At 39.5% G+C, this 27,421-nt stretch overlaps 1 protein-coding gene across 1 annotated transcript in view; it reads right to left on the minus strand.

Annotated features, from left to right (window-relative positions):
* The window catches only part of LOC138641943 (sodium channel protein type 5 subunit alpha-like), a 476,947-nt gene that overhangs the window by 77,361 nt on the left and 372,165 nt on the right, over positions 1–27,421 (minus strand). The window contains exons 20-21 of the mRNA XM_069729776.1: positions 20,668–20,822; positions 16,305–16,478 (exon numbers count right to left, since the gene is read on the minus strand). Of these exons, the coding sequence (XP_069585877.1) occupies positions 16,305–16,478; positions 20,668–20,822 (329 nt within the window). The remainder of the gene's footprint in view (positions 1–16,304; positions 16,479–20,667; positions 20,823–27,421) is intronic.

Here is a 27,421-nt window from a genome sequence, read left to right on the forward strand (position 1 = left end):
GTTCCCCAAGGTCTGGAATCGGTCCTTCTCCACAATCTTCCTCAGGGTCCGGTCTCCTCTTCTCGTTGTACAGCGTTTTCTGCCACATTGTTTCCTTCCAACAGACTTACCATTGAGGTGCCTTGATACAGCACTCTGGGAACAGCCTATTTGTTGAGAAATTTCTTTCTGGGTCTTACCCTCTTGCTTGAGGGTGTCAATGATGGCCTTCTTGACATCTGTCAGGTCGCTAGTCTTACCCATGATGGGGGTTTTGAGTAATGAACCAGGCAGGGAGTTTATAAAAGCCTCAGGTATCTTTTGCATGTGTTTAGAGTTAATTAGTTAATTCAGAAGATTAGTGTAATAGGTCGTTTAGAGAACCTTTTCTTGATATGCTAATTTATTGAGACAGGTTTTTTGGGTTATCAGGAGTTGTATGCCAAAATCATCAGTATTAAAACAATAAAAGACCTGACAAATTTCAGTTGGTGGATAATGAATCTATAATATATGAAAGTTTAATTGTAATCATTACATTATGGTAAATAATGAAATTTAACACTATATGCTAATTTTTTGAGAAGGACCTGTATAAGTGATACACCAGCGTCAATAAATAATAGGTAATGACATCAGAACTGCCATATTATAATTGGTGATGTCACAATTACTATATTAAGGGAGAGAAGATTAGAATTTCTGGCTTAGAAGTATATATGAGCAATAGAGAGGAGCGAACCCAATCTGAAAAGTTCAGCGTTCGTACCGGACAGTTAGTGTCCGATGCTAAATGCCAAACATGGACTTTCCCGGGTGTTCGTTTCAATGCTCAGAGTCCCGGGAGTAGTCTGTGAGAGAGAGAAAGAGATATAGAAAGAAGGAGAGTGAGAGAAGTATTTTTTTTCTTACCCAGACCCAACATTCAGGACACCATTGTTTTCAATAGGACACCGAACTTTCCCGGGTCCGCACATCCTTAATGAGCAAGTGTTCCGAAATTAATTTCAGGCAGCTTTGCTCAATTCGACTGATTTGACTCAGTCATCAGTAAATCATTCCGAATTGAAGAAGACATTTATTATACTCGAAGGTCTCTCCAAATACCAAAGCATAATAAACAGAGGAAAGGGGTTGAAAAATAATAAAATATTATAATCACCTCTCCTAGGCCCTAACCTGTCCTTATGGCACTGCTGTCCCAGCACCCATCTTCCATGTTGTTCTTTTGGTGCTGAGGCCATTGATAGGCCTCACATGGTCAGATGGGCAGGCAACGCACAGCAATGACATCAATGAAGTACATCACCCTCCACATGACTCGCGATATTGATGTCAATGACGTGCGTCTCCCCCCATTTGATCATGTAAGATCAATGGGGGGGAAGAGGGTACTGCAACAGCAGCTGAAGCACAGGTAGGAACCTAGGACAGATAAGTACAATGCACTCTATTTTTCAACCTCTTTCTGACCTTGAAATTTGATGGAAAAACGATGTCAATTTTGCAGGATTAGTGCAAATCAAAAGCAAAAATTTGGGGTTAATTAGGATCTATAATTTTAGAAAAATTTTAAATTAAATTTAGTCACTCATCTCTAATTAGAAGTCATGATTTCAGAATTATTTTATCACTGATAACATCATAGTTACTCAGCTAAGACTAATGATACCTGAAACCGAAATATAAGAACTGGTGACATCAGTATGACGATATTCAAAGTGATGATATCTCAATAATATATAACACATCAGAATTCATCATTAACATTACAATGTTTTATACTGAATACTTTCCTGCCCAATGATGACAAAAGTATTCTCGGAATGACACCTTTATTGGCTAACCAGAAAAGAATATATGTTTGCAAGCTTTCAGAGCACAGAGGCTCCTTCTTCAGGCTGGATTACAAATAAATTAATAATAAAAAGGCACAACATTTAAGGGATATTACAGTAGGACATTTGTTCATGAGGTGGGAGGGGTGATGCCTCCTAAAGATAAGCCAAGGAAATCAAATTAGGCATTTTCCTACAAATGGAGAGGCAGTGGGAATGGTGTTCTTAAGGTACCTTCACACATAACGATTTCGTTAACGATATCATTGCTTTTTGTGACGTAGCAACGATATCGTTAAGGAAATCGTTATGTGTGTCAGCGACCAACGATCAGGCCCCTGCTGGGAGATCGTTGGTCGCTGAACAAAGTCCAGAACTTTATTTCGTCGCTGGATCTCCCGTGGACATCGCTGGATCGGCGTGTGTGACACCGATCCAGCGATGTCTTCACTGGTAACCAGGGTAAACATCGGGTAACTAAGCGCAGGGCCGCGCTTAGTAACCCGATGTTTACCCTGGTTACCAGCGTAAACGTAAAAAAAAAAAAAATACTACATACTTACCTACCGCTGTCTGTCCCCGGCGCTCTGCTCTGCACTCCTCCTGTACTGGCTGTGAGCGTCGGTCAGCCGGAAAGCAGAGCGGTGACGTCACCGCTCTGCTTTCCGGCCGCTGTGCTCACAGCCAGACCAGAGAAGCAGAGCGCCGGGGACAGACCGCGGTAGGTAAGTATGTAGTGTTTGTTTTTTTTTACTTTTACGCTGGTAACCAGGGTAAACATCGGGTTACTAAGCGCGGCCCTGCGCTTAGTTACCCGATGTTTACCCTGGTTACCTGGGGACCTCAGGATCGTTCGTCGCTGGAGAGCTGTCTGTGTGACAGCTCTCCAGCGACCAAACAGCGACACTGCAGCGATCCGGATCGTTGTCGGTATCGCTGCAGCGTCGCTTAATGTGAAGGGGCCTTTAGTCATCTGGAGTCTTAGTGTCAAAGAATTGAACATCTTTATCAGGTTGAATTCCCAAACTTCTGGAGGACACGATACTAGCCACCATGGATGTAGAGTCTCTCTATTCCAACATTCCTCATGAGGATGGGATTGCAGCACGCAAATATTTCCTTTAAACAATCTAGCCACAGAACCAACACTGCAATTTATCAGGTTTGTGATTCACACTTCCATCAGACAAACTCCAAATAACTAAAGGTCCCGTCACACTAAGCGACGCTGCAGCGATACCGACAACGATGCCGATCGCTGCAGTGTCGCTGTTTGGTTGCTGGAGAGCTGTCACACAGACAGCTCTCCAGCGACCAACGATCCTGAGGTCCCCAGGTAACCAGGGTAAACATCGGGTTACTAAGCGCAGGGCCGCGCTTAGTAACCTGATGTTTACCCTGGTTACCAGCGTAAAAGTAAAAAAAAACAAACACTACATACTTTCCTTCCCGCTGTCTGTCCTCCGGCGCTGTGCTCTCCTCTGCACTGTGTAAGCACAGCGGCCGGAAAGCACAGCGGTGACGTCACCGCTGTGCTCTGCTTTCCGGCTGGCCGGCGCTCACAGTGCAGACTGCAGAGAAGCAGAGCGCCAGGGACAGACAGCAGAATGTAAGTATGTAGTGTTTTTTTTTTTTTACTTTTACGCTGGTAACCAGGGTAAACATCGGGTTACTAAGCGCGGCCCTGCGCTTAGTAACCCGATATTTACCCTGGTTACCAGTGAAGACATCGCTGAATCGGCGTCACACACGCCGATCCAGCAATGTCAGCGGGAGATCCAGCGACAAAATAAAGTTCTGGACTTTCCCCAACGACCAACGATCTCCCAGCAGGGGCCTGATCGTTGGTCGCTGTCACACACAACGATTTTGTTAACGATATCGTTGCTACGTCACAAAAAGCAACGATATCGTTAACGATATCGTTCAGTGTGACGGTACCTTAAGAACACCATTCCCACTGCCTCTCCATTTGTAAGAAAATGCCTAATTTGATTTCCTTGCCTTATCTTTAGGAGGCATCACCTCTTCCATCACATGAACAAATGTCCTGCTGTAATATCCCTTAAATGTTGTGCCTTTTTCTCAGCCTGAAGAAGGAGCCTCTTTGCTCTGAAAGCTTGCAAACATATATTATTTTCTGGTTAGCCAATAAAGGTATCATTCCAACAATACTTTTGTTGTAATTGGGCAGAAAAGTATTCACATCGATTTTTCTGGCTAACATGGTACCACAATATAATTTGCTATTGAACATAATGTTTTATACTGTAATCTTATGCAACTTATTGTTAACTAGTTACAGTATTATTACCATTAGGATTGTAAAATTAATATTTCATACTGAAAAAGGGCAGTAATGAATGCAGTTTAATAAGTATAATAAAATAAAATATTTATTCATATTTTTCTTTTTACACTATATTGGTTTTATTTGATTTACCCAAATAATGTATTTATACAAATTGGCTATTTCTAGTGTTGCCTCTGCGCTCTAGGTTCTATGTATTTCCAAGGGCTAATGAACAAGATTAGCCACTTTGGACAATGAGTTTGTGCTTCACCCAGAGCATGCAACAAAATATCAGAATGTACCAACCTTCTCTGTAGGAAGCAGATATGAATTGTTTAGTTGACTTTCTATCAACAGGCGCAAATCTTAAAATGGTAAATGTCAAGGGTTGTTTCCGAACATGTAAGAAAGAGGTTCGGATTAGTAATGGCCTTAATAATTGATACCTGAGTGGATACAGTTGGACATTAAATATATAGTAGCGCCGTAACGATTTGTAAAATTTAAAAGGAACAAAATGCTACAAATAAAAACAGGCATTTTGTGCAAAATTGATAATCAATTGGCGACCACCATGGGCTGCCCTTTTAGTTGTGCCAAAAGCCTTATTTTTGAATGCAGGCTGGAGGCAAATGTGAAGTCTTTTTCTTCTTGTCCACTGCTTTTTCTCAGCAAGGATTAATTTTGATTTTTTTTTATACAATTTTTTTCACTGTGGCTATAAAATGTACAGTTAGGATTTGAAAAGGATTTTTAAAATGGGCTCCAATTTTATAGCCTCCATTCACTTCAAACAGAATAGAGAGCTTACACAGCGATTTCATTAAGATACTGAAAACACTTCAAGGATGGTGATGTGGAGAAACTCAACCCAAGACAATGCACACATTCTGTGCATAATTAGAAGGAGTCCAGAAACAAGAACTCCCTCAATGTAACTGCGGTTTTGTCTTTCTTGTAAAAAGACAATAGAGCAGACACATAAAAATAACCCTTGCAGCACAATGGGAAACATCTTCTTGCCTTTTTTTTTTTTACAAATGCCAGTATCTGCCATCAAGATGTAAAGGATTCCTAGTCTTCAGATGTATATTAAATATCACAGACATCTACCATTCATATAGTTAATGGATGAAATATGTTTATATCATTTTCAATTCTAAAACTGTAAGGATTTTTGCAATTAAGTTCTGCCTGGAGACAAAGTTTTAAAAAGTTTGGATTTCTGATTTAACAATCGTCTGTTGTTTAGACACTATAGTAACGGATGTCTGTGGTGTATCATTACACAAATGTAATGCTTCACACATACTGCAATGCAAATATATGGTTCAGGCAAAAAAATGGAAACGCGTGGATATTAGTGATGAGTGAGTATACTCGTTGCTCGGGTTTTCCCAAGCACGCTCGGGTGACGTCCAAGTATTTATGACTGCTTGGAGATTTAGTTTTCATAGCGGCAGCTGAATTATTTACAGCTACTAGCCAGGCTGAGTACATGTGGGGATTCCCTAGCAACCAGGCGACCCCCACATGTACTCAGCCTTGCTAGTAGCTGTAAAATCATTCAGCTGAGGCGATGAAAACTAAATCTCCAAACACAAACAAATACTCGGAGACAACCCGAGCGTGATCGGGAAAACAAGAGCATCAAGTATACTCGCTCATCACTAGTGGATATAATTGAAAACATGGTGCTACATTGAAGCTTAATCTTGTGAGGTTGATTTCACAAAAAGCATTAGTAAGGAAAAATAATAGTTTTTTTGTGCCAGATTTCCCATTTTTTAAACAGATTTTTCTTTGCAAAATATGAATATATGTGTGTATACGCAGGAAAAGTTTCAGGAGTGGACTTACCATTGGTGCCTCCTGTGCAGACACACAGGGTCTCAAGAGGTGAGGGCGCCTATTTCTACCTCCTAAACAGGTGGAATTTTGCATTTTGATGAGCTACTAGACTGGAAAGGGCCTATACACTGTTTTTTCACAGGGGCCCATTCCTGTCACTGGTAAAATGTTTTTTTTTTAAATAGAGGTGTTAATTTATTTTTATCAATTAAAAAAATACAAAGTGAATGAACAAAATAGAAATCTAAATGAAATCAATATTCAGTGTGAATTAACAAATTAACATCAGGTGAAGAATTGGTTTTATTAATTTTTTACATCGTTTCTCGTGCGGTAAAATTGGTCTATGCGATTACAGTGATACCAGATTTATAGCGGGCTTTTATGTTTGTCTGGTGTCACACACTAAAAGATGTTTTCTATCGCAAAAACTAGCATCACCATATTTTGATCGCTATAATTTTTCCATATTTCAGTTGACAGAGTCATGTGAGGGCTTGTTTTTTGCAGGACCAGTTGTCGTTTTATTGGTACCATTTTTGGGCACATTACTTTTTTTATTGCTTTCTATTCCGATTTTTGGGAGGCAGAATGGACAAAAACCATGCTATTTCGCGTGTGGTAAAACTGATAAAGCAGCTTTATTCTTCGGGTCAGTACGATTATATTATAGCGATACCACACTTATATTATTTTTTATGATTTTACACAAAAACTATTTTTTAGCAAAAAAGAATTATTTTTGCATAGCTTTATTCTGAGAGCTATAAGTTTTATGTTTCTGCTGACGGAGCTGTATGGTGTCTTGTTTTTGCTGGACAAGATGACGTTTGCAGAGATGCCATTTTTATTTACATTCGTCTTTTATCACGTTTTATTTCACTTTTTTTGGTGGTACGACGAAGCATAGTTTTTTGCCTTGTTTTTCATTTTTTTTTTAACAATGTTCATTAAAGGGGTTAACTAGCCAGACCGTTTTATGGGTCGGGTCGTTCAGGACACGGCGATACCAAATATGTGTACTTTTTTTTACATAAATAAATGTATTTATTTGATTAATATTTTTTTCTTTTGTGATTAAAAAATGTAAAAAAAAATTTTATTAACTTATTTACATTGTCCCAGGATGGGACATCGACTTCACACTGACAGATCACCGATCTAATACTCTGCAATGCTTCTGCAATGCAGAGCATTAGATCAGCGAGCATCTGGCATGCAGGGAGGAGGTATGTCGGCTCAAGCTCGGAGCATGACATCCCTGGGTAACCCCGCGGCCATGCTTCTGCCTGCATTGTTCTAATGGGAGCCCAGAGGGAACACCCTCCCTATGCAATGCCCCACAATATCACTGTCACTATTGACAGTGGCCTGCATTTGACATCTTGAGCCCGCACAATCATGGCGCGTATATATACGGTGCGGGTTGAGAAGGGGTTAAACAAAAATCCATCCAAATGTTCTACATTTTCCCTTAAGGGAAAATACAAGTTGTATGGAGAGAGGCCGCGCCCACTGGTCGAGGGTATGTATAACTCATGCCTGCTCTCCGTTCCGGGGTCTGAAAATGGTGAATCCCTGCAGAGTGACTGCAGACTAACTGGTTTTGACCGGACAACCCCTTTAACAGCGCGAGTGTAAAACTTTACACTTTAAGGCTAGGGTCACACCACTGTATTGTCTCTCATATACTGGAATTGAGCCAATTATGTTATTCATGCTCTGGTCAGAGTTTGATCATGGTGTGATCCGATTTTTGTCACATGTGAGGGAGATTAAATTTTTTTTCCCATCTTCTCCATTCTGTCAGCCCGTGAAAATCAAACCACACTCAGATGTCATCCAAATGCTGTCCGATATTTTCAGCAGACTCGTAGACTTGCATAGCCGAGTGTAATCCGAATATTGGAGGCAAATTGTGCATGCTGCAAGATTTTTCAATGGGCTTGTTTTCACTTGCGAGGAACACGTCCGTGTCTCGCATGTGGAAACGAAGCTCTGGTTCCGGCACTCCAGAGCGGAGCGTGCGGCCGCATTTGTTGCTATGCGGCCGCACGCTCCACTCCACAGTGCCGGCACCAGAGCTTCGTTTCCACATGCGAGACACGGACGTGTTCCTCGCAAGTGAAAACAAGCCCTGAGACAGACTCTGTCCAAGGAAAAAATTGGACATGCACACTGCCACATAATTAACATTGTTCAGAGTGTGATTCGGTGTTTTGTCAGTTCACACTCTGCACCTGCCCTTACTAAGGGTATGTGCACATGTTGCGGATTTTGCTGCGGATCCGCAGCGTTTCCGCAGCAGTTTCCCATGAGTTTACAGTACAATGTAAACCTATCAGAAACTAAATCCACAGTGCACATGCTGCAGAAAAAAACGCGTGGAAACGCAGCGTTTTATTTTCCGCAGCATGTCAATTCTTTGTGCGGAATCTGCAGCGGTTTTACACCTGCTCCTATAGAAAACTGCAGATGTAAAACCGCAGCGGAATCCGCAATAGAAAATGCGATAAATCCGAATGAAAAACCGCAGCGGTTTTGCACCGCAGAGGATCATTCTACGTGTGCCCATACCCTAACAGTGCTAAAATGTTGAGAACTAAACATTTTCTATGCCAATTCCTAAAACCAATGATCAGCTTCTTAGTGTTAATCCCTGCTACACAATTACTGTAGGTGCTAGAAAAAAAAAAAGATTTTCAAAGAACACAAGATTAGGGCAGCGGACTGATAAAACTGGTGTGTTTGCATCTGTCTAAAATGAGATTTTTATTTATTTCACATGCCATTTGCAGATGATCACCAGCTTCATAGGCTGAGAGAAAATGCTTAAAGGGGTTGTCCCGTTAATATCCTTTTTTTTAACTTTATAGGGGAACCTTTGATAACTTACGGTAATCCCTTCCTGCTCGATTATGTCCAAATTTGATTCTTTACAAATTCATTCTCTCATCTCCAGTTTTAATCATACTAATCCAGAGTATCATGTTGCCCAGTCATTTCTGCTGCACATTGAAAATAAAAGCCAAGGAAAAATGGCAGAACTGCATTTTTTCCACAATTTCACCACACTTGGAATGTATTTCCTGCCTTACTGTACATTATATAATGAAAGCAATGAGGTCATTGAATGGGGTCGCTTAAAAAAATAAGATGAAAATTGGCTGCATCTTAAAGGGATTATGTTTATCAGTAACCTACTATTAAGCACATTTAATGGAAATTCTTTCTAATTAGACAACTATGTATATACTGTATATATACACATACACACACTAGAGATCGTCATTGCATGAGAGTGACAGAGGGCTATATGCTGCAGATTTTATATTGGGCGTAGGTACTTAAGTCTCCACCTCGTATTTGGACAGATAACGAGAAGTAGACCTGGCATACACTAGACACACGCATCACTTATTTCTACGGCATCATTTAATATAGCTAAACCCCCGGCCTTTGTTTTTTCACACTTCTAAGAACCTTTAAGACAAGACTCTCTGTTATTATCTCCTCACTTTACCCTGAAGGAAGATTTCCACAATCCAGCCTCTTCATCTCTTAAACTACATTATGCCGGTAATTTTCTCTTCATAGATTCCAGTTTACAACATTCGACAGATTGTACACGTAAAATGCTTTAGCAAAACAGCTCAATCATTGTGAATAAATAGATATAAATAAATATGCTCTGGGACGCCTGACAAATTTCATCCTGTCAAGGGAATCATATCTTAACAAAGTAGATTTGGCAGAGCTCAAGCTATGAAAGGAAGCTTACAGAGGCTTATTTTAACAAACATATTATCTTGCTTCACTACCTGAAGCAGCTTTGAAAAATGATTGTTCAGATTATTACTCTGTGCTACTATACGGAACATATATCAGCATATTGTAGCACATTTTTTTTTTAACATACTGTCAGTAGAAGAAGCACAGGTAGGTATGGGTGTATCGTCAGAAGTTAGGGGACATCAAAATGGGCACACAGTGGTTTGCTCACTGTACTTGAGGTATGTTTGATGAAAAAGGGGTACTAGTGCCTTGAAAGTTTTTTTTGTATTGAAACTATGTTACTCAATAAAGAAGGGGTGGGGAACCTTTTGCGGCCCCTGATGACCTTTACTCTGGACCCCAGGCAGATTCTCGCAGACTGTTGTGCTCAGGACAATGGACACTTAAATTCCAGCCAGCGTCTACTTTGCAAGTGGAATAACGTAAAATGTGCTCCCGTCCCACAGATGAGGGCAGCAGCAGCCTCTGTTTCCTGTAATGTACATGCTCCAGCTTCAATCTCTCCTATGATGTACATGCTCCAGCCCGAATTTCTCCTGTGATCTACATGCTCCAACCCCAATGTCTATTGTACTGTATATACTCAAGCCCCATCTCCTATGTGATGTATATCTTGGCAGCCCCAGTGTCTCCTGTGTGGTGTACAGCATTTACAGCAGTCTCCGTTTCTCCTATGTTATGAATATAGCAGTCTTAGTGTTTCCTTTGTGATGTATGCTGCAGAACTCCTACTGCTTGCATTCTATAAATGCAATGTGAACAATTATGAATTTCCCACTTTGAGAAGACATGCAGTGTACATCTGTGTTCAGAACAATTTACTGCTGGGTGTTCTTTACAAAACTTAGCATCACAAAGAGTTGACTGCGCTCCAGACTAACGCAAACCTGGAAAAGCAGTCGCGAGAAGCAACGTGATCAATACAAGCTATCAACACGTATCTCACCACAGAAAACCACCTCCAGCCATCAAATTAGGGGCGAGTTAATTGTGTGACCAAATATAGGAATATTTTTCAAGTTGATAATTTTGCGCTGTAATCGAATGACGGCATATATAACCAAATGGCTCTTGGCAAAAAAAAGGTTCCCCATCCTACAATAATGGATCATCTTTACATCACTATCTGATGATTGGATCACTTATTTTTGGTATTGTGCCCCTAGTTTGATGCCTAACGTCTAGCGATACACCAGTATCTACCAGTGATTAACGTCCTACATCAGGGACCTCAACCTTTTTCTTTTGTAGCTGCACTAGCCAAAGCATTATGCATGCACCCTGTGGCTCCATTCAATGTCTATGGGAGTGGTGATGACAGCCGAGGGAAATGGGATGTTACAGGATTAGTGGATAGTCTCAACTGGAAAAAGTCCGTCCATATTCCTTATTTGGGAATCCTGACATAAGGGGGGTTTCTCATTCAAGTGCCCCCTCTGCTTTTCAAAAACAGAAAGCAGAGCATAAAGAGGGCTCCATGTATTACTACATTTCATTTAGCCTCCATACTTTAATAAAAACCAGACAGGCTTGATTTAAAAAATGTGTAGTCTTGTTGGGAAAACCTCATTAGAATTTCATTTGCATTTTCCTTCTTGCAGATAAAAGCTGTCTAGTGGTTCTGTGCATATTGAGAAAAGAGCTCGATCATGTCCTGTGTAATGTTGAGTGCAGAACTTGAGCCATACTGTCTTGCACCACCCTCCCCTCCAACTCTGCACAGGGCATAAAACAAATTTTAGTTGTTTGAAAAGAAACCATATAGAGGTGACAAAATATATTTAAAGGGGCTTGCCAAAGAACAAAGTAGATTTTAGTTAATAGATCTCGGAATAATAATAAGTTCCACAATTGGATGTGTTAAAAAATGTTCCTGTGCTGAGATAATCTTATAAATGTGCCCCTGCTGTGTACTGTGTAATGGCTGTGTCTGACCGTACAGGGACATGGTCTGATCATATCACATCTCCTGGGCAGGGGAGGAAGCAAAAGAGGACATTACATGGGATGACAGCTGATTCTTTTTGTGAGGCAAAACATTTTGTTTCCTGTTTTTAAACAACGTTTTACCTCTAAGAATCATTTCTGATGATGTACTGTAATATCTGTATGCTCTTTGCTTCCTCCCCTGCCCATGTTCCTGCACGGTCAGACACAGCCATTACACAGTACACAGCAGGGACACATTTATAAGATTATCTCAGGACAGGAACATTTTTTTTTAAACACATCCAGTAGTGGAAATTATTATTATTCAAACATCTATTGATTAAAATTAACTTTGCTCGTGGGAAAACCTCATTACTACAGATATCATTAATTAGAATTACTGTGCTATGATGGAAGCAATCTATTAATTCAAGCCAAAACATTTCCGTTTGCTCTAAGATTTCTTTGTTCCTCTACCTTGAGATGTTGTGCTAGAAAGGAATGTAACCTTCGTTTTAGGAAAGTTGCCAAGCAGAATGGACATCACATGTTGTTTGATATACGACCAAAATGATAAATCTTTTTTAACCATTCATAGTGACCTCATAGAATTCATTTACCTCTTAAGAGATGACATACAGTGGGGCAAAAAAGTATTTAGTCAGTCAGCAATAGTGCAAGTTCCACCACTTAAAAAGATGAGAGGCGTCTGTAATTTACATCATAGGTAGACCTCAACTATGGGAGACAAACTGAGAAAAAAAAATCCAGAAAATCACATTGTCTGTTTTTTTAACATTTTATTTGCATATTATGGTGGAAAATAAGTATTTGGTCAGAAACAAAATTTCATCTCAATACTTTGTAATATATCCTTTGTTGGCAATGACAGAGGTCAAACGTTTTCTGTATGTCTTCACAAGGTTGCCACACACTGTTGTTGGTATGTTGGCCCATTCCTCCCTGCAGATCTCCTCTAGAGCAGTGATGTTTTTGGCTTTTCGCTTGGCAACACGGACTTTCAACTCCCTCCAAAGGTTTTCTATAGGGTTGAGATCTGGAGACTGGCTAGGCCACTCCAGGACCTTGAAATGCTTCTTACGAAGCCACTCCTTCGTTGCCCTGGCGGTGTGCTTTGGATCATTGTCATGTTGAAAGACCCAGCCACGTTTCATCTTCAATGCCCTTGCTGATGGAAGGAGGTTTGCACTCAAAATCTCACGATACATGGCCCCATTCATTCTTTCATGTACCCGGATCAGTCGTCCTGGCCCCTTTGCAGAGAAACAGCCCCAAAGCATGATGTTTCCACCACCATGCTTTACAGTAGGTATGGTGTTTGATGGATGCAACTCAGTATTCTTTTTCCTCCAAACACGACAAGTTGTGTTTCTACCAAACAGTTCCAGTTTGGTTTCATCAGACCATAGGACATTCTCCCAAAACTCCTCTGGATCATCCAAATGCTCTCTAGCAAACTTCAGACGGGCCCGGACATGTACTGGCTTAAGCAGTGGGACACGTCTGGCACTGCAGGATCTGAGTCCATGGTGGCGTAGTGTGTTACTTATGGTAGGCCTTGTTACATTGGTCCCAGCTCTCTGCAGTTCATTCACTAGGTCCCCCCGCACGGTTCTGGGATTTTTGCTCACCGTTCTTGTGATCATTCTGACCCCACAGGGTGGGATTTTGCATGGAGCTCCAGATCGAGGGAGATTATCAGTGGTCTTGTATGTCTTCCATTTTCTAATTATTGCTCCCACTGTTGATTTCTTCACTCCAAGCTGGTTGGGTATTGCAGATTCAGTCTTCCCAGCCTGGTGCAGGGCTACAATTTTGTTTATGGTGTCCTTTGACAGGTCTTTGGTCTTCACCATAGTGGAGTTTGGAGTCAGACTGTTTGAGGGTGTGCACAGGTGTCTTTTTATACTGATAACAAGTTTAAACAGGTGCCATTACTACAGGTAATGAGTGGAGGAAAGAGGAGACTCTTAAAGAAGAAGTTACAGGTCTGTGAGAGCCAGAAATCTTGATTGTTTGTTTCTGACCAAATACTTATTTTCCACCATAAAATGCAAAAAAATGATAAAAAAAACAGACAATGTGATTTTCTGGATTTTTTTTTCTCAGTTTGTCTCCCATAGTTGAGGTCTACCTATGATGTAAATTACAGACGCCTCTCATCTTTTTAAGTGGTGGAACTTGCACTATTGCTGACTGACTAAATACTTTTTTGCCCCACTGTATAAACAATTACACGCAGAAATTAGGAGAAGAAAAAAAATCTCAGAATTCGTAAGAAAATATTTTGTTAGCACAGACATTTTTAGAACAAGTTACTGAAAATCAATCTTTGTCCGGTATATTTTCTAATTTTTAGAACAATGACTATGTTCAAGACTGGTATACAGCGATCTTTAGCATCGGGGCCTGTATCACAGCCAAAGCTGCCATGTCATCCCAGCCATTACAATGCCATTATATGGCATTGTAATGATTTGTAAAAATACATTGCAAAACCCAACTAGAAATAAAGTACATTGGGGACAGCTGATTAATTACTGTAATCTGTATTATCTTTTGCAACTCAAAACAAAGGAGAATAGAAAGCGCCACCGATAAAGTTGATAATGATTTAGTAATCTATCTTTGCCCGCACTCACACCCGGTCCAGGACTCCAGAACTTGTGCCTTTAGGTGAGCATTCTACCCCCAGAACTATGTAGTCTGATACAATGTGGGTGACATTAAGTATGGGGTGTATGGGTATGCCGCCCATATGTAACGCTGACGTTGCACTTGCACCTTATGCTATGGAATAATATTTTATTGCTGCACTAAACAGCCAGGCATTGAGTGTGGAGTTCTTGGTGCTCTATGGTGTTTTTTCCTGCCAAAAATCTTTTTTGTGATTGGTTATTACTATGTAGTCTTATCAATAAATTTTCTACTTTTAGTATACCTGCTTGCTCTTTTGTCCTCCATAATTATACCATTCTAGCAATGTCGACATTTTTGTGTCACGTGACCACCGCGGCTGCAGCTTTTACTATTTCATCAGCACGGGCATCAGCTCTGATGGAATATCTATGGACAGCAACAGAACAGCGGCCACTGATTGGCTGCAGAAGTCACGTGACATAATGTCACATCAACCACCAGGAATAACAGCACCGACATCTCTGAACGACACCGCTGCGAGAGGTGACAATATTTTTGTTTAATTCTTTTCTGAGTCCCCAAACTGATTAAGCATTAGTCAGGAGTGAACGTGCTTGTATAAGGTGATATCGGAGCATGCTCATGTGCTAACTGAGTGTCTTCGACGTGCTAGAAAAACATGTTCGAGTGCGCGCGGCTGCATGTCTCGTGGCTGTTCGACTGCCGCAACATGTGTAGGGATTGTCTGTTTGTTAGGCTTTCCCTGCATCTGTCAAACAGCCACGAGACACGCAGCTGCGCGCACTCGAACATGTTTTTCTAGCACGCCGAAGACACTCAGTGTGTTAGAAAAACATGCAGTCGCGGAGACTCAACCATATTTTTCGAGCACACCGAAGACACTTGGATAGCACTCGAGCATTGTTGGATATCACCTTATCTGAGCAAGTTTGCACATCACTATTAAACATATAACCTTATAAATAGCAGTTATTAGTGGTTTTGGTTCCAGTGCAAAGTATTAGGTATTCAGTTTTGTACTTTTACTATTTTTTATTTTGCCATTTTGCTAGGGTACATGCATGTTAGATACATGTCTGTGATAATGTCCTCTGGGGATTGTGGTAGCACTAAGCTGAGGTTATTTATATGCTTAATTATAGAAACATTGCTATTATACTAAAACTTGATGTTCTGTGCCCCTATTACTGATTAATAAAGCATAATAAACTTTATCGGTGATGCCTTGGATTTCTCTGGTGGGCATTGATATAACAAAGTCAATCACGCACATCACATAGTGCACGCATGCCCAACCATTATGTCGTAAAATACCACCAATGGACACAGTGTCCACATATGATGACGTCTGGTTAATAGCAAGTTGTAGCAACTAACAACCAATGGATGCTACATTACAGCATATGATTTGATTTGGCATTTATCATAACTGACGTATCCCTAATTATCTGTAAACAGTTGCAGATAACTTACAAGGGACTTGTCACGTTGAATATTTAGTGCGATTAACCAGCTTCATGATATAGGGCAGGAAATGCTGAACAGATTCACATATAGGATTGTGGGAAAATGTTCAGCATAGCTTTTGTTGTATTCGCTGAAATTTTAGCTTTTTGTGGGTTTATGCATACTCATACAGGGAAGGCTGTCATTTACTAATTAGGATCGCCCACTGGACACGTAAGTCCAGGATGTGCAAGGATTTCAATAAAAAACTAATTATTTATGAATTTTGACTAAATCCTTTAACACAAACCTTTCTATGAATGAGCAGTGCGGTGGCTCAGTGGTCAGCATTGTTGCTTTGCAGCACTAGAGTTCCACCAAGAACAACATCTACAAGGAGTTTGTATGTTCCCCCCGTGTTTGCGTAGGTTTCCTCTCACACCAAAAAAAGAACAATGACCCCATAAACATAAAAATTCCACAATACTTACTCCAACTATGAAGAAATCCAGCCAGCACCATGCATTGGTGAAGTACTTCTTAAAGCCATACGCCACCCATTTAAGGAGCATCTCAAGAACGAAGACATATGTGAACACCTTGTCTGCATATTCCAATATAATTTTTACAACTTTTTTCTGGTCAATATAAATATCTTCAAAAGCCTGAAAAAAATACACAAAAATCTGTGAGAAAAGTATTCAAGACTCAAGTCACTTGCGCTGTAACATATGGTTGACATGAATTATGAACTAAAGTCTTGCTTTTTCATCTCCATGGCAACTGAAAGAGTTTTGCTAAATTGATAACTACATAATGTTTTCTTTTGACCTGTAGCTGAATTATGACTAACTGTGCCAACTTTATAAAAAAGAACACCTGCACTGATAATAATGGCATTAACACCGTGTGTTGATAAGGACAAAAGTGGGCAAAACTCTACATGAAAAAGACAGTATGAAAGAAGTGAAGCCACCAGTCATAAAACGCACATTGAAGAAATGAGTCACTGGCCAATCTCTTACTCTGAACAATATTAATTTCCTTGGGTCTCATAATTTGGGTTTAGGTAGTTCACGCACTGACACAATCAATGCAGAAGACATTAACAGAGTCTATAAGATAATCAGAAATCCCTCTGCCTTACGGTATAAAGAAGTACAGCCACTCAAAACTGCACTGAAAAATGGTCTTCTGGAGGGGTAAAACTCAAATGGAAATCTGTCCTTGATAAAGGGACAAGTGGAAAAAGAGGTAGGTGCAGTGGTGGCATACCATTGGATCCCAAGAGATAAGGGGGCCACTTTCACCTCAAAATGATGAACTACTTGATCACCAAAGGGCCTACATACTCTTCTTGAACAGGGGCCCTCTTCTGTCTCTGTTCACCACTGTGAGATAAGTTTTCAGCATACCCACTTCGTTAAGGGATTTACGGAGGGTTTATCCATATAACGATGATTGGACTGTTCACAACACTACTTTGGAGTTTAACGAGCTACCTGAGATACCAATGAAAATCTCTATCCTTCAAAAAGAAAGGAGATTCTTTTTAACTTGGGTGGATGTTGTGAAGAGGTTCTTCTTCACCAAGGAAAAGATTCTGTGATCATCTACCACTGTTGTCTTCTGTGGACATCTTGGCCTTTTTGCGCTCCCAAGCTCACCAGTACACAGTTTTTATTAGTTTTCAGAATGTACCAAACCGTTGATTTGACCACTAACATTTCTGTGATCTCTCTGATGAATTTCCTTTTTTTAGCCTAATGGTGGTCCATTTTTTTCTTTTGAATGCATGTTGTGGGTTCACAGCAACAGCTATCAAATGCAAATGCCATACCTGGACTCATCTCGAGAACCTATACCTGCATAACTGATGATGAATTAATGAAAGAAAAGCCCATGCAGCCAATTAAATGACTTGAGATAATTTTCCAATTAATTTTGGTCCCTTTAAAAAGAGGTGTCTACATATTAAACAGATGTAATTCCTAAACCTTTTCTCCAATTATGATGTCAGCCCATACTGATGATAAAACTGTATCTTAAATATGTTTAGGTGAACAGCTAAAATGTAAAACTTGCGTCACAGTCTAAATATTTCTGGACCTAACTGTACAAAATAACATTTGTGTAAAGCATATTTGGAATTTGTACATTGCAAAATAATAATTTCTAATTCTGCAGTGACTCTGATCAAATGGATGGACAAGCTACTTGTAGGTCACTTTAAACATTAATAGAAGGAAGACGCTGTTAGAAATGATATGCTACCCTAACCATGATTATTGTGACTTGTTACAATAAAACATGACATCATTTAGTCAATGAGATTACACCCATGCTTTACAGGAAGGATGTCTAATAAGATCATATCTGTGTCACCCTAGGAGACTTTTAACTATTACCATGCACCACCATTCAATTTCTACATCCAAACAGAGACAAAGAAAGACAATAAGGAAAAAAGCGACTACAAATTATTTCTACATAACGCAAATCATTTCGTGCAGATGAATCTATTTCACCGATTGTGATGCGGGAGTAATAAAAAGGCAATCAATTAACAAGACATATTTTTCTTTGGAAGAAACATGGACTATACATACATTTATCTAGCAATCACTATTGAAATAATATGTCATTATGTCTCAAAAAGGGCTGACAATGAGCAAAGACACATCAGTGTGAACAGTTCTTGGTGTCTGCCAATGTCCTTCGTATGGACGACAATCCACCTTGTAGAAGAAGCCAAAATAGTCAACCAGTGTTTAAGGTTAACATTGGTTAAAAAGAATATTTGGGTTAAAAGAGATGCGCAAAAATGTCTGCGTTTAGTAAAACTTTTTACAACACAGTGTATCAGCACTTTCTGATTTTTGATGACTTTCTTGTAGAAGTACACTACCCTACCGTCACAGAAAACCCTCGATCAAGCAAAGCATTAATGTGTATGGGGGAAATAGGATTACAAGTAAGTTTCTGCAAAACATTCTATGGTATATGGGAAGCTTACAGACTATTTTTTTATTAATATTATTATTACTAGTTGGCCCGTGCAAAATTTTCGCACATTGGTTGTTGGGGGCACAGGTAATTTCAGGAAAATTAAGCTGTCAAATGTAAATGTATTTAATGAGATGATGAACACAGAGAGGTATGTGAGTCACAGACATATATATATATATGTAAATATATGTTTTCAGGAATATTTGAGCCCATTGATCCATTATATGTCTATTTTGCAAGAAAATCTCGCCATACGGATGTCATACGGATGTCACACGGATGCTTACATGCGAGAAAATCGCATCCTCGCACTGCACACGGCTGTCATACGGATCACTGTTCAGGGAACATTTCTGCAATTCTCGTCCATGTAAAAAGGACCGATTTTTTTATACTTTGTGTGTGACTCCAGCCTAAAGAAGATCCCCCAACATTAAAAATAATGGTATATTACTTTGATTACTGATTACTTTATATTACTGATTGTCAGGACCTTGCAAAAGAACAGGGGCAGCAGCATTTTTCCCCTCCACAGCAGCACTGCCATCTATCTGCAGTGTAGGGAAGTGCAACACAGCCCTGAACAGAACAGTGCCCTGTACAGCAGTGCCATTTTGACAGTAAAAATGATGAAGGAGAATTGACCCCATAACTGAGCGTATTTACACCATTGTATAATAATTGGGAATATCCCTTTAAAAAAAAGAAGTAATATCTGCAGATTATTTTACCTTTTTTTTCCCTACGGTTAGATTTTTTTTTTCAATTTTTGCAAGGTTGTTTCCACCAATCTCTCCCATCAGGAAACAATGTACAGTCTGAGTTATGTCAACGCTGCAGTTTTTTACTTGGAACCAGAGGTGACTCCAGGTCACCAATAAGCTGCAACCTTAGAAGGAAGATAGACTTTTCAATGACTGTCCAATAATATGGAAAATCTGATGGTTCAGAACCTGTCTGGTCCCTTTTAAGCTGCATTCATTTATATCTTCAGTTTTAAAGCTGAAGTCTTAAACAGGTAAAGTTTTACTTTTATTCTACTAATGTAGCAAATATTTTATATGTATCTGCCTGAAATCGGCTGGACAAGGAGTTCAGCAAGCTGGAAGCCCCCAAGGCAAATGTTAGGATTTGTTTCAGCTTTGCATTAGTATGCTTTGGGGTAGTGTGGTGCCACCTGCAGGTCATTTTTCCTTACTACAGGTTTATGAAAAATAATGTTTAAAGTGTATTTTGTCATCACATCGTGGATGTGTGATTTGTTTGGCTATTTTCTTACAGAAGGGGGCAAGTTTACCTTTCAAATGGTGTATCATTTGTGTGTGTGGGTGCAGTATGAACAGAGATACAAAGTAATCACCGAAAAAGAGTGTTTCGAAATAATATAGGATTATTATTATTATATTATTATTCTCAAAAAATTGCAGATTTATGAATTTTTCTACTTCCTCACTTATTTTCCTTCCTTCTCTCCCAAACACTATGCTGCAGCGACGTTTCAATATCCAGTTCATGCTCCTTTTGAAGTTGCTTTCAACTGCTGCTCAGAAAAGAGCTATACAATACATGCAAACAATCTCTGGAATTCTGGAATACGCCTGTCTCTGGGAGCAGAGAGGCTCAGTCGAGGAAATTCCTCTAAACAGATTGTTTGAACATACACATTAGATGGTCAGCCAAAGTCATCAAAAATGGTAGATTTGGCCGATATTAATGTGTATGGGGGCCTAGAGATAACTAGATAATTTTAGAGTTCTTAAGGTACGATGAAATATAAAATAAATTAAATTTAATACAGATAATTTCAAATTCTGTACCATTTATTTAATGTAAAATTATCCTTACCAGTGCTCCACTGCTAAGTAGAATCATGAAGATGATAAAACTCTCAAACCAGTTGTGCTCCACTATTCTGTAGCAAGTCTTCCTCACTTTCCACCATATTTTACCAAATCCTTTTGTGATATCAACTTTACAGCATGGACAATACTGTAAGCAGCCTAAAAAATAAGAATATTCAATGAGCCAGGGATATAAATAAGGTGAGTATAATGGCATGTTCATACTATTTGAAAATGGCTATTTGGAAGATTCATAGCGTATTACTTTAGGAATCCGCTGGAGGAGTTTGCTCTTTTTCCACGGCACCATCTATAGCAGGTAAGAAAGTTTCTTAGGATTTGATGTCAGGTATCCTGTGAATTCAAATACAGTATTTCCAAACAACTTACCTTCCATTTCTTACATTCATGACCACAGGAAGAAATAACCAAGAGTTACTATATCACAACACTTGATCTTATCCATCTGGTGTGTAGAATGAGACATACTATACAGTATACAGTATATTTTACGGCATTTTGTAAAGTGACCATCCTCAAAGTATTTCATACAGTCAATACTAAGGAGAGCGCACTCACAATCTCAGCCGTTATTGCTCTGAACACAACAGTAGCTTGATCCTTTGACAATAAATTGATGTACCTGGTCAAATTCCATAACCAAACAACTTTTTTTTTTTCAGAATTTTTGATAAACGGGGTTTTCAAAGGTTTTATTAACATAACTCATCAACCTTAGTTTGCTAGGAATCTAACTCCTGGCACCTGGATCAGCTGGTTAAAAGGGGCCACGGTCAGTCATTGTGTACCAGATAGTGTACATCTTTATGCTTTTTGTCATGGGCGTGAGCATTACAAGGCACAGCTGCTACAAATTGTAAGGAGCCTACATTACTCACAGAAGAGAAAACTACAAAGTTATACCTGTTATACAGAGGAAGAACTGGGGACTCATTGCAAGAAAATCAATTAACGAGCACCTGTCACCTCTCTGTTTTTCGAGCATGGTACAAAAACATTGCTATAAAAGTTTGCCATTTTTGCATAGATGAGTGCAACTTACTGTCTTCTGCTTGGTGTACCCAGTTTTAGACCTCACTCAGGGGGTCCTTGTTTCACATGTGTCATCTGTTCTAGTCGTGATTTTCACCTATGTGATCTGTTCTAGCTGTGATTTTTCCATATGTGATCTGTTCTAGCTGTGATATTCATGTATATGATCTGTTCTAGCTGTAATTTTCACGTATGTGATCTGTACTAGCCATGATGTTCACCTTTGTGAGCTGTACTAGCCATGATGTTCATGTATGTGAGCTGTTATAGCTGTGATGTTCATGTATGTGAGCTGTACTAGCCATGATGTTCACGTACATGATCTGTTCTAGCCATTATTTTCACATATGTGAGCTGTTATAGCTGTGATTTTCACGTATGTGAGCTGTATTAGCCATGATGTTCACGTATGTGAGCTGTACTAGCCATTATTTTCACGTATGTGAGCTGTACTAGCCATTATTTTCACGTATGTGAGCTGTACTAGCCATTATTTTCACGTATGTGAGCTGTTATAGCTGTGATGTTCACGTATGTGATCTGTACTAGCCATGATGTTCATGTATGTGATCTGTTATAGCTGTGATGTTCACGTACGTAATCTGTTCTAGCCGTGATGTTCACGTATGTGAGCTGTACTAGCCATTATTTTCACGTATGTGAGCTGTTATAGCTGTGATGTTCACGTATGTGAGCTGTACTAGCCATGATGTTCACGTATGTGATCTGTACTAGCCATGATGTTCACGTACGTAATCTGTTCTAGCCATGATTTTCACGTATGTGATCTGTTCTAGCCATGATTTTCACGTATGTGAGCTGTACTAGCCATTATTTTCACGTATGTGAGCTGTACTAGCCATTATTTTCACGTATGTGAGCTGTTATAGCTGTGATGTTCACGTATGTGAGCTGTACTAGCCATGATGTTCACGTATGTGAGCTGTACTAGCCATTATTTTCACGTATGTGAGCTGTTATAGCTGTGATGTTCACGTATGTGAGCTGTACTAGCCATGATGTTCACGTATGTGATCTGTACTAGCCATGATGTTCATGTATGTGATCTGTTATAGCTGTGATGTTCACGTACGTAATCTGTTCTAGCCGTGATGTTCACGTATGTGAGCTGTTATAGCTGTGATTTTCACGTATGTGAGCTGTACTAGCCATGATGTTCACGTATGTGATCTGTACTAGCCATGATGTTCACGTACGTAATCTGTTCTAGCCATGATTTTCACGTATGTGATCTGTTCTAGCCATGATTTTCACGTATGTGAGCTGTACTAGCCATGATGTTCACGTATGTGATCTGTACTAGCCATGATTTTCACGTATGTGAGCTGTACTAGCCATGATGTTCACGTATGTGATCTGTTCTAGCCATTATTTTCACGTATGTGATCTGTACTAGCCATGATTTTCACGTATGTGAGCTGTACTAGCCATGATGTTCACGTATGTGATCTGTTCTAGCCATTATTTTCACGTATGTGAGCTGTACTAGCCATGATTTTCACGTATGTGATCTGTTCTAGCCGTGATTTTCACATATGTGATCTGTTCTAGCCGTGATTTTCACATATGTGATCTGTTCTAGCTGTGATTTTCAAGGATAGAACATGTCCCCATTACAGTCTATGAGGCTGATCACTTCTCCATGTGGACAGTGTGTCCATGCAAAAATCACAGAGTCCATTTTTTACAGGCACCACGGATGCAAAGCACCAATACAAATCTATGAAAATCACGGATAACACACAGATGGCATCATGTCTGTGATTGACATTATAATAAATGGGAGAAGTTTTATCATTTATTTACTTATTCATATGCAAAAATCACTGATGCTAAAAGCTGAAACAGATGTAAAACACTGATGACGCGCGCACAATTTTTTTTTACATTTGTGAACATGGACGTCTGAATGAGGTTTTGAAAGGAGTTTCAAAGTAGAAAAAAAAAGTCTTGGTGAATTCTTTCTCATTTTCTATTTGAATGCGTTATGCCTTGATCCATTGTTATTAATAGAAAAAGAACGGCTCATAGTAGCGGATCAAGGGATACCAGTGACATGGAAGTTGAAATTAAGACAAAAGTCTGAAGTTAAGAAGAATATTACAATTTCTCTTTCTATTTTCGATAAGCACCAGGTCTCCGAAAACCCCTTCATTTACTTAAAATTGTGATGGGCATTGAGTCACTGCAGTAAGTAGCAGATTTGGCTTTAACCCTTTGCAATCAGTACTTATAGCCAGGAAAGCCATGTTTGGCCACTTATGTAAATGGCTGCCCATGTAATCATCTTTATGGCATCCATACGTCATTTGACTATTGAGATAACCTTTAAAAAACGGTCCTCATGAATATTAAACAGTTTAAAAAAAAATTTAATTTGACAGGTTTTCTTTATGCTTTTCATGCCTAATGAATTTTTAGAAAAAAAAGTCTGATTAATAACATAGAGGAATGGCAAGACTCATCTGCGGCATTTTGAATTTATATAGTCAGCCTAGGTTTGCACTGGGACGAAGCTTAAAGTGTACCTAGAATTAAAGGAATCATTTTATAAAATCATAGTTTTTATAAAAACTACACTAAGAAGTCCAGTAAGTGAAACATCATAGGAATCAGGGTCTCTGTCCCTACATTAAGTTTCTCTTACATTAAATGGCAAAATTTTCCGTGTAATAAATGTAATTATAGGTACACTTTAAGTAAATTGCTAACCAATTACTAGATATACAGACAAGTTTAAGGTAGCATTCATTCCACAGGACAATATGTTGCAGTATTGAGTTATTTAGTTTTAGAATGCAAATCTTTTCTCTGATTTGTCATACCATAATAAAGGAAGTATTATTCCCTAATGCTTTTCAATGTAAGGATCAATTCAGACTACTTTGTGTAACAATAAGTAATGTAACCCAAAAACCTTGTTTACCCACAGACTTGTGATTTACAACGATTTGCTTTTGGGCAGAATATATAAGAGCTCTATTGTTACACAGAAAGTTTATTGCTTTCATATTTCACATTCAATTTTAAGTACAAACTGATCACTGTAATAAACACATGCTAATTGCCTTTAGGGTGGGGCGAAAAAAGCGACTCATAAGGATGGCATTAAAAAGCATACTTATTAATCTGATTTAGGACAAGGTTACCTCTGGTGAACGTCTGTCTTAGGCCTCTTTCGCACTTCCGTCTTTTTGAAGGCGTTGCAATGCGTTGTTCTGTGCAAAAAACGCATCCTGCAAAGTTGCGCGCATGATACGTTTTTTGCACATAGACTTGTATTACCGACGCATTGCGACGCATGGACACAGGTTCCATACGTCGTGCACTGGATGTGTCGGTAATTGGCGGACCGTCGTTACAAAAAAACGTTCAATGTAACTTTTTTTGTGCGTCACGTCTGCCATTTTCGACCGCGCATGCGCGGCTGAAACTCCGCCCCCTCCTACCCGGACTGCAGAATGGGCAGCGGATGCGTCGAAAAACTGCATCGGCTGCCCACGTCGTGCACAAAATTCACAACGTCCGTCGGTACGTCGGCCCGACGGAAATGTGATAGAGGCCTTAAAGGAGAGATGTGGACTCTCATGACATGTCTATATAAACCTGTTATAATCGCCATAAAATAACAATTCTGAAGAATCTTTTCCAAGAACTCTATCTTGAGACGTTCCTCTGTTTCTCATAGAACAGTATGATATAATTACCAACTAGGTGTTTTCATTCTCTTTATCAAAGTGGGTGTGTCCTCCCACAGTCAGCACTGATTGGCCAGCGTAAGAGTATGCAGGGACACACCCCCAGGAGTAACTTTCAGATGACCTGCTGGATTCTAATTGATAAGGGAAACTAATATAAATGAATAATAATATTTAAGAATTTTATAGTCCCATGTCTATGTTATAAAGAGAACTTGTCATCAGGATTTTATACCCCAAACTAATGGCATGTATGTAAAGGCGCTTTAATACTGATTAAATCCTTACCTTTCTTGTAGAAATCAGCTATTTTGGAGAAATCTGTATGATAATGATCTACAAGTGCAGTAGGTGGGCACTACCCTTACAGGTTTCCTGCCGCTCTCTATATTCCATGCCCGCTCCCTGACTCCTGTCTCTGAGTGACAGGTACTCATGTTTCAGGAACTTGTCAGTGAGAGACAGGAGGCAGAATGATGCAGGAGGGTCTTATCTACTGGAGAAATCGGTCTAGGTGAGAGGTATAGGAATTGCTCACATTTTGGGGTTATTTAACCCACAACTGAGGAATCAAGGTGGGACAGCTGCTGCAGTGCCCTCAGGCCTGGGAAAATCCCGCCGTGTAGAACAGTTGATGGAGGATAGGCATAGTAGTCTGCGCTTCTGTGATAGAATCAAGAAATACGGAGCACGTGATAAGGGATTAGAGCTTGCGGTTTATTCTTAATATTTTTCACTTACATTGTGGTTCTCCTGATGAAGAAGTTGATTCAACTTCGAAACCCATTGAGAAAAACCACATGGTTTAATCCCTTATCACGTCTTCTGGATATCTTGAATCTAGCACAGCAGCACAGACTACTACTCCTATCCTCCACCAATAGAGATAAAAGGCAAGCAGCGGGTGGAGAATAGAGATAGTGGCAGGAGAGCTGTAAGTGCATTGCTCCACCCACTGCACTTCCTACTCATTAGCATACGGCTTCAACTATAAATTTCTTTTAAATAGCAAAACCGATTTCTACAAGCAAGGTAAGGATTTAATCAGCACAAAACACCTTTACACACATGCTGTTAGTTTAGGGTATAAAATCCTGATGACAGGTTATCTTTAAAGAAGTTTTTTGGCTCCATTGCATTTCACATTTAGAGATGAGTCATGTCTACCTATATCTGTGGGGATGCTTCCACCATTGGCAGGCATCATGCACCTGTTCTGACTGGGGAGGCATCCTGTACTTGTCCCATACTAATGAATAGGACTTATGCACAATACCTGCGGATCTTGCATGGATACCAGACGATAGCAGTAGACATGACATCACTGGCCCCTTTCATCTTCTGATGCTAAAGTAAGTGGAGCCTAAAAACCTTACTAAGATAAATATGACCAAATTGGCCAATCTTTTGCACAGGTTTCCTAATTTACTTCATTTGGATATTAAAATGTCAGATTCCAATACAGCTAACATCAAATTGTTTTTTTGCATAAGTTTAAAAAAAAAATAGCCCTGGACTATAAATGACAACTCCAACCCTCTCTAAAAAGATAGACATGTTCCTTTAAGAGACAGTTTGCCCTTATCAAAGAAGCATTTTGTTAGTGATGAAAGGTAACTTGCTAGAAAGTGAGGACAAAGCATGAAAATAGGAAATGGTATGGTCAGCTTGCCGCCTTAAAGGTCATTCTGTAAAATATTAGTCAATTACAGCACATGCATGTATTTCAGTGCTTTTTTTCTACAATGAGAGGTAAATTACACCTCAGGTACTGAGCGCTTCATTGTGAATATGACACGTGATATTTTTGCACAAAGCCATGGCAGGGATTATAATACAGTAGGCTATGTTGAAATGTTAAATGCTAAAGACATTACATTAATGTAAAAACAAAACTTTACCATTAACCCAAATTTCATCCTCATGCTCTTTGCTGGTTATAGGGAGCCAATTGCTTTTTTATATTTCACCTTTCTGCCTCATGCT

The sequence above is a fragment of the Ranitomeya imitator genome, chromosome 6 (assembly GCF_032444005.1).
Source record: "Ranitomeya imitator isolate aRanImi1 chromosome 6, aRanImi1.pri, whole genome shotgun sequence".
Lineage (NCBI taxonomy): Eukaryota > Metazoa > Chordata > Amphibia > Anura > Dendrobatidae > Ranitomeya > Ranitomeya imitator.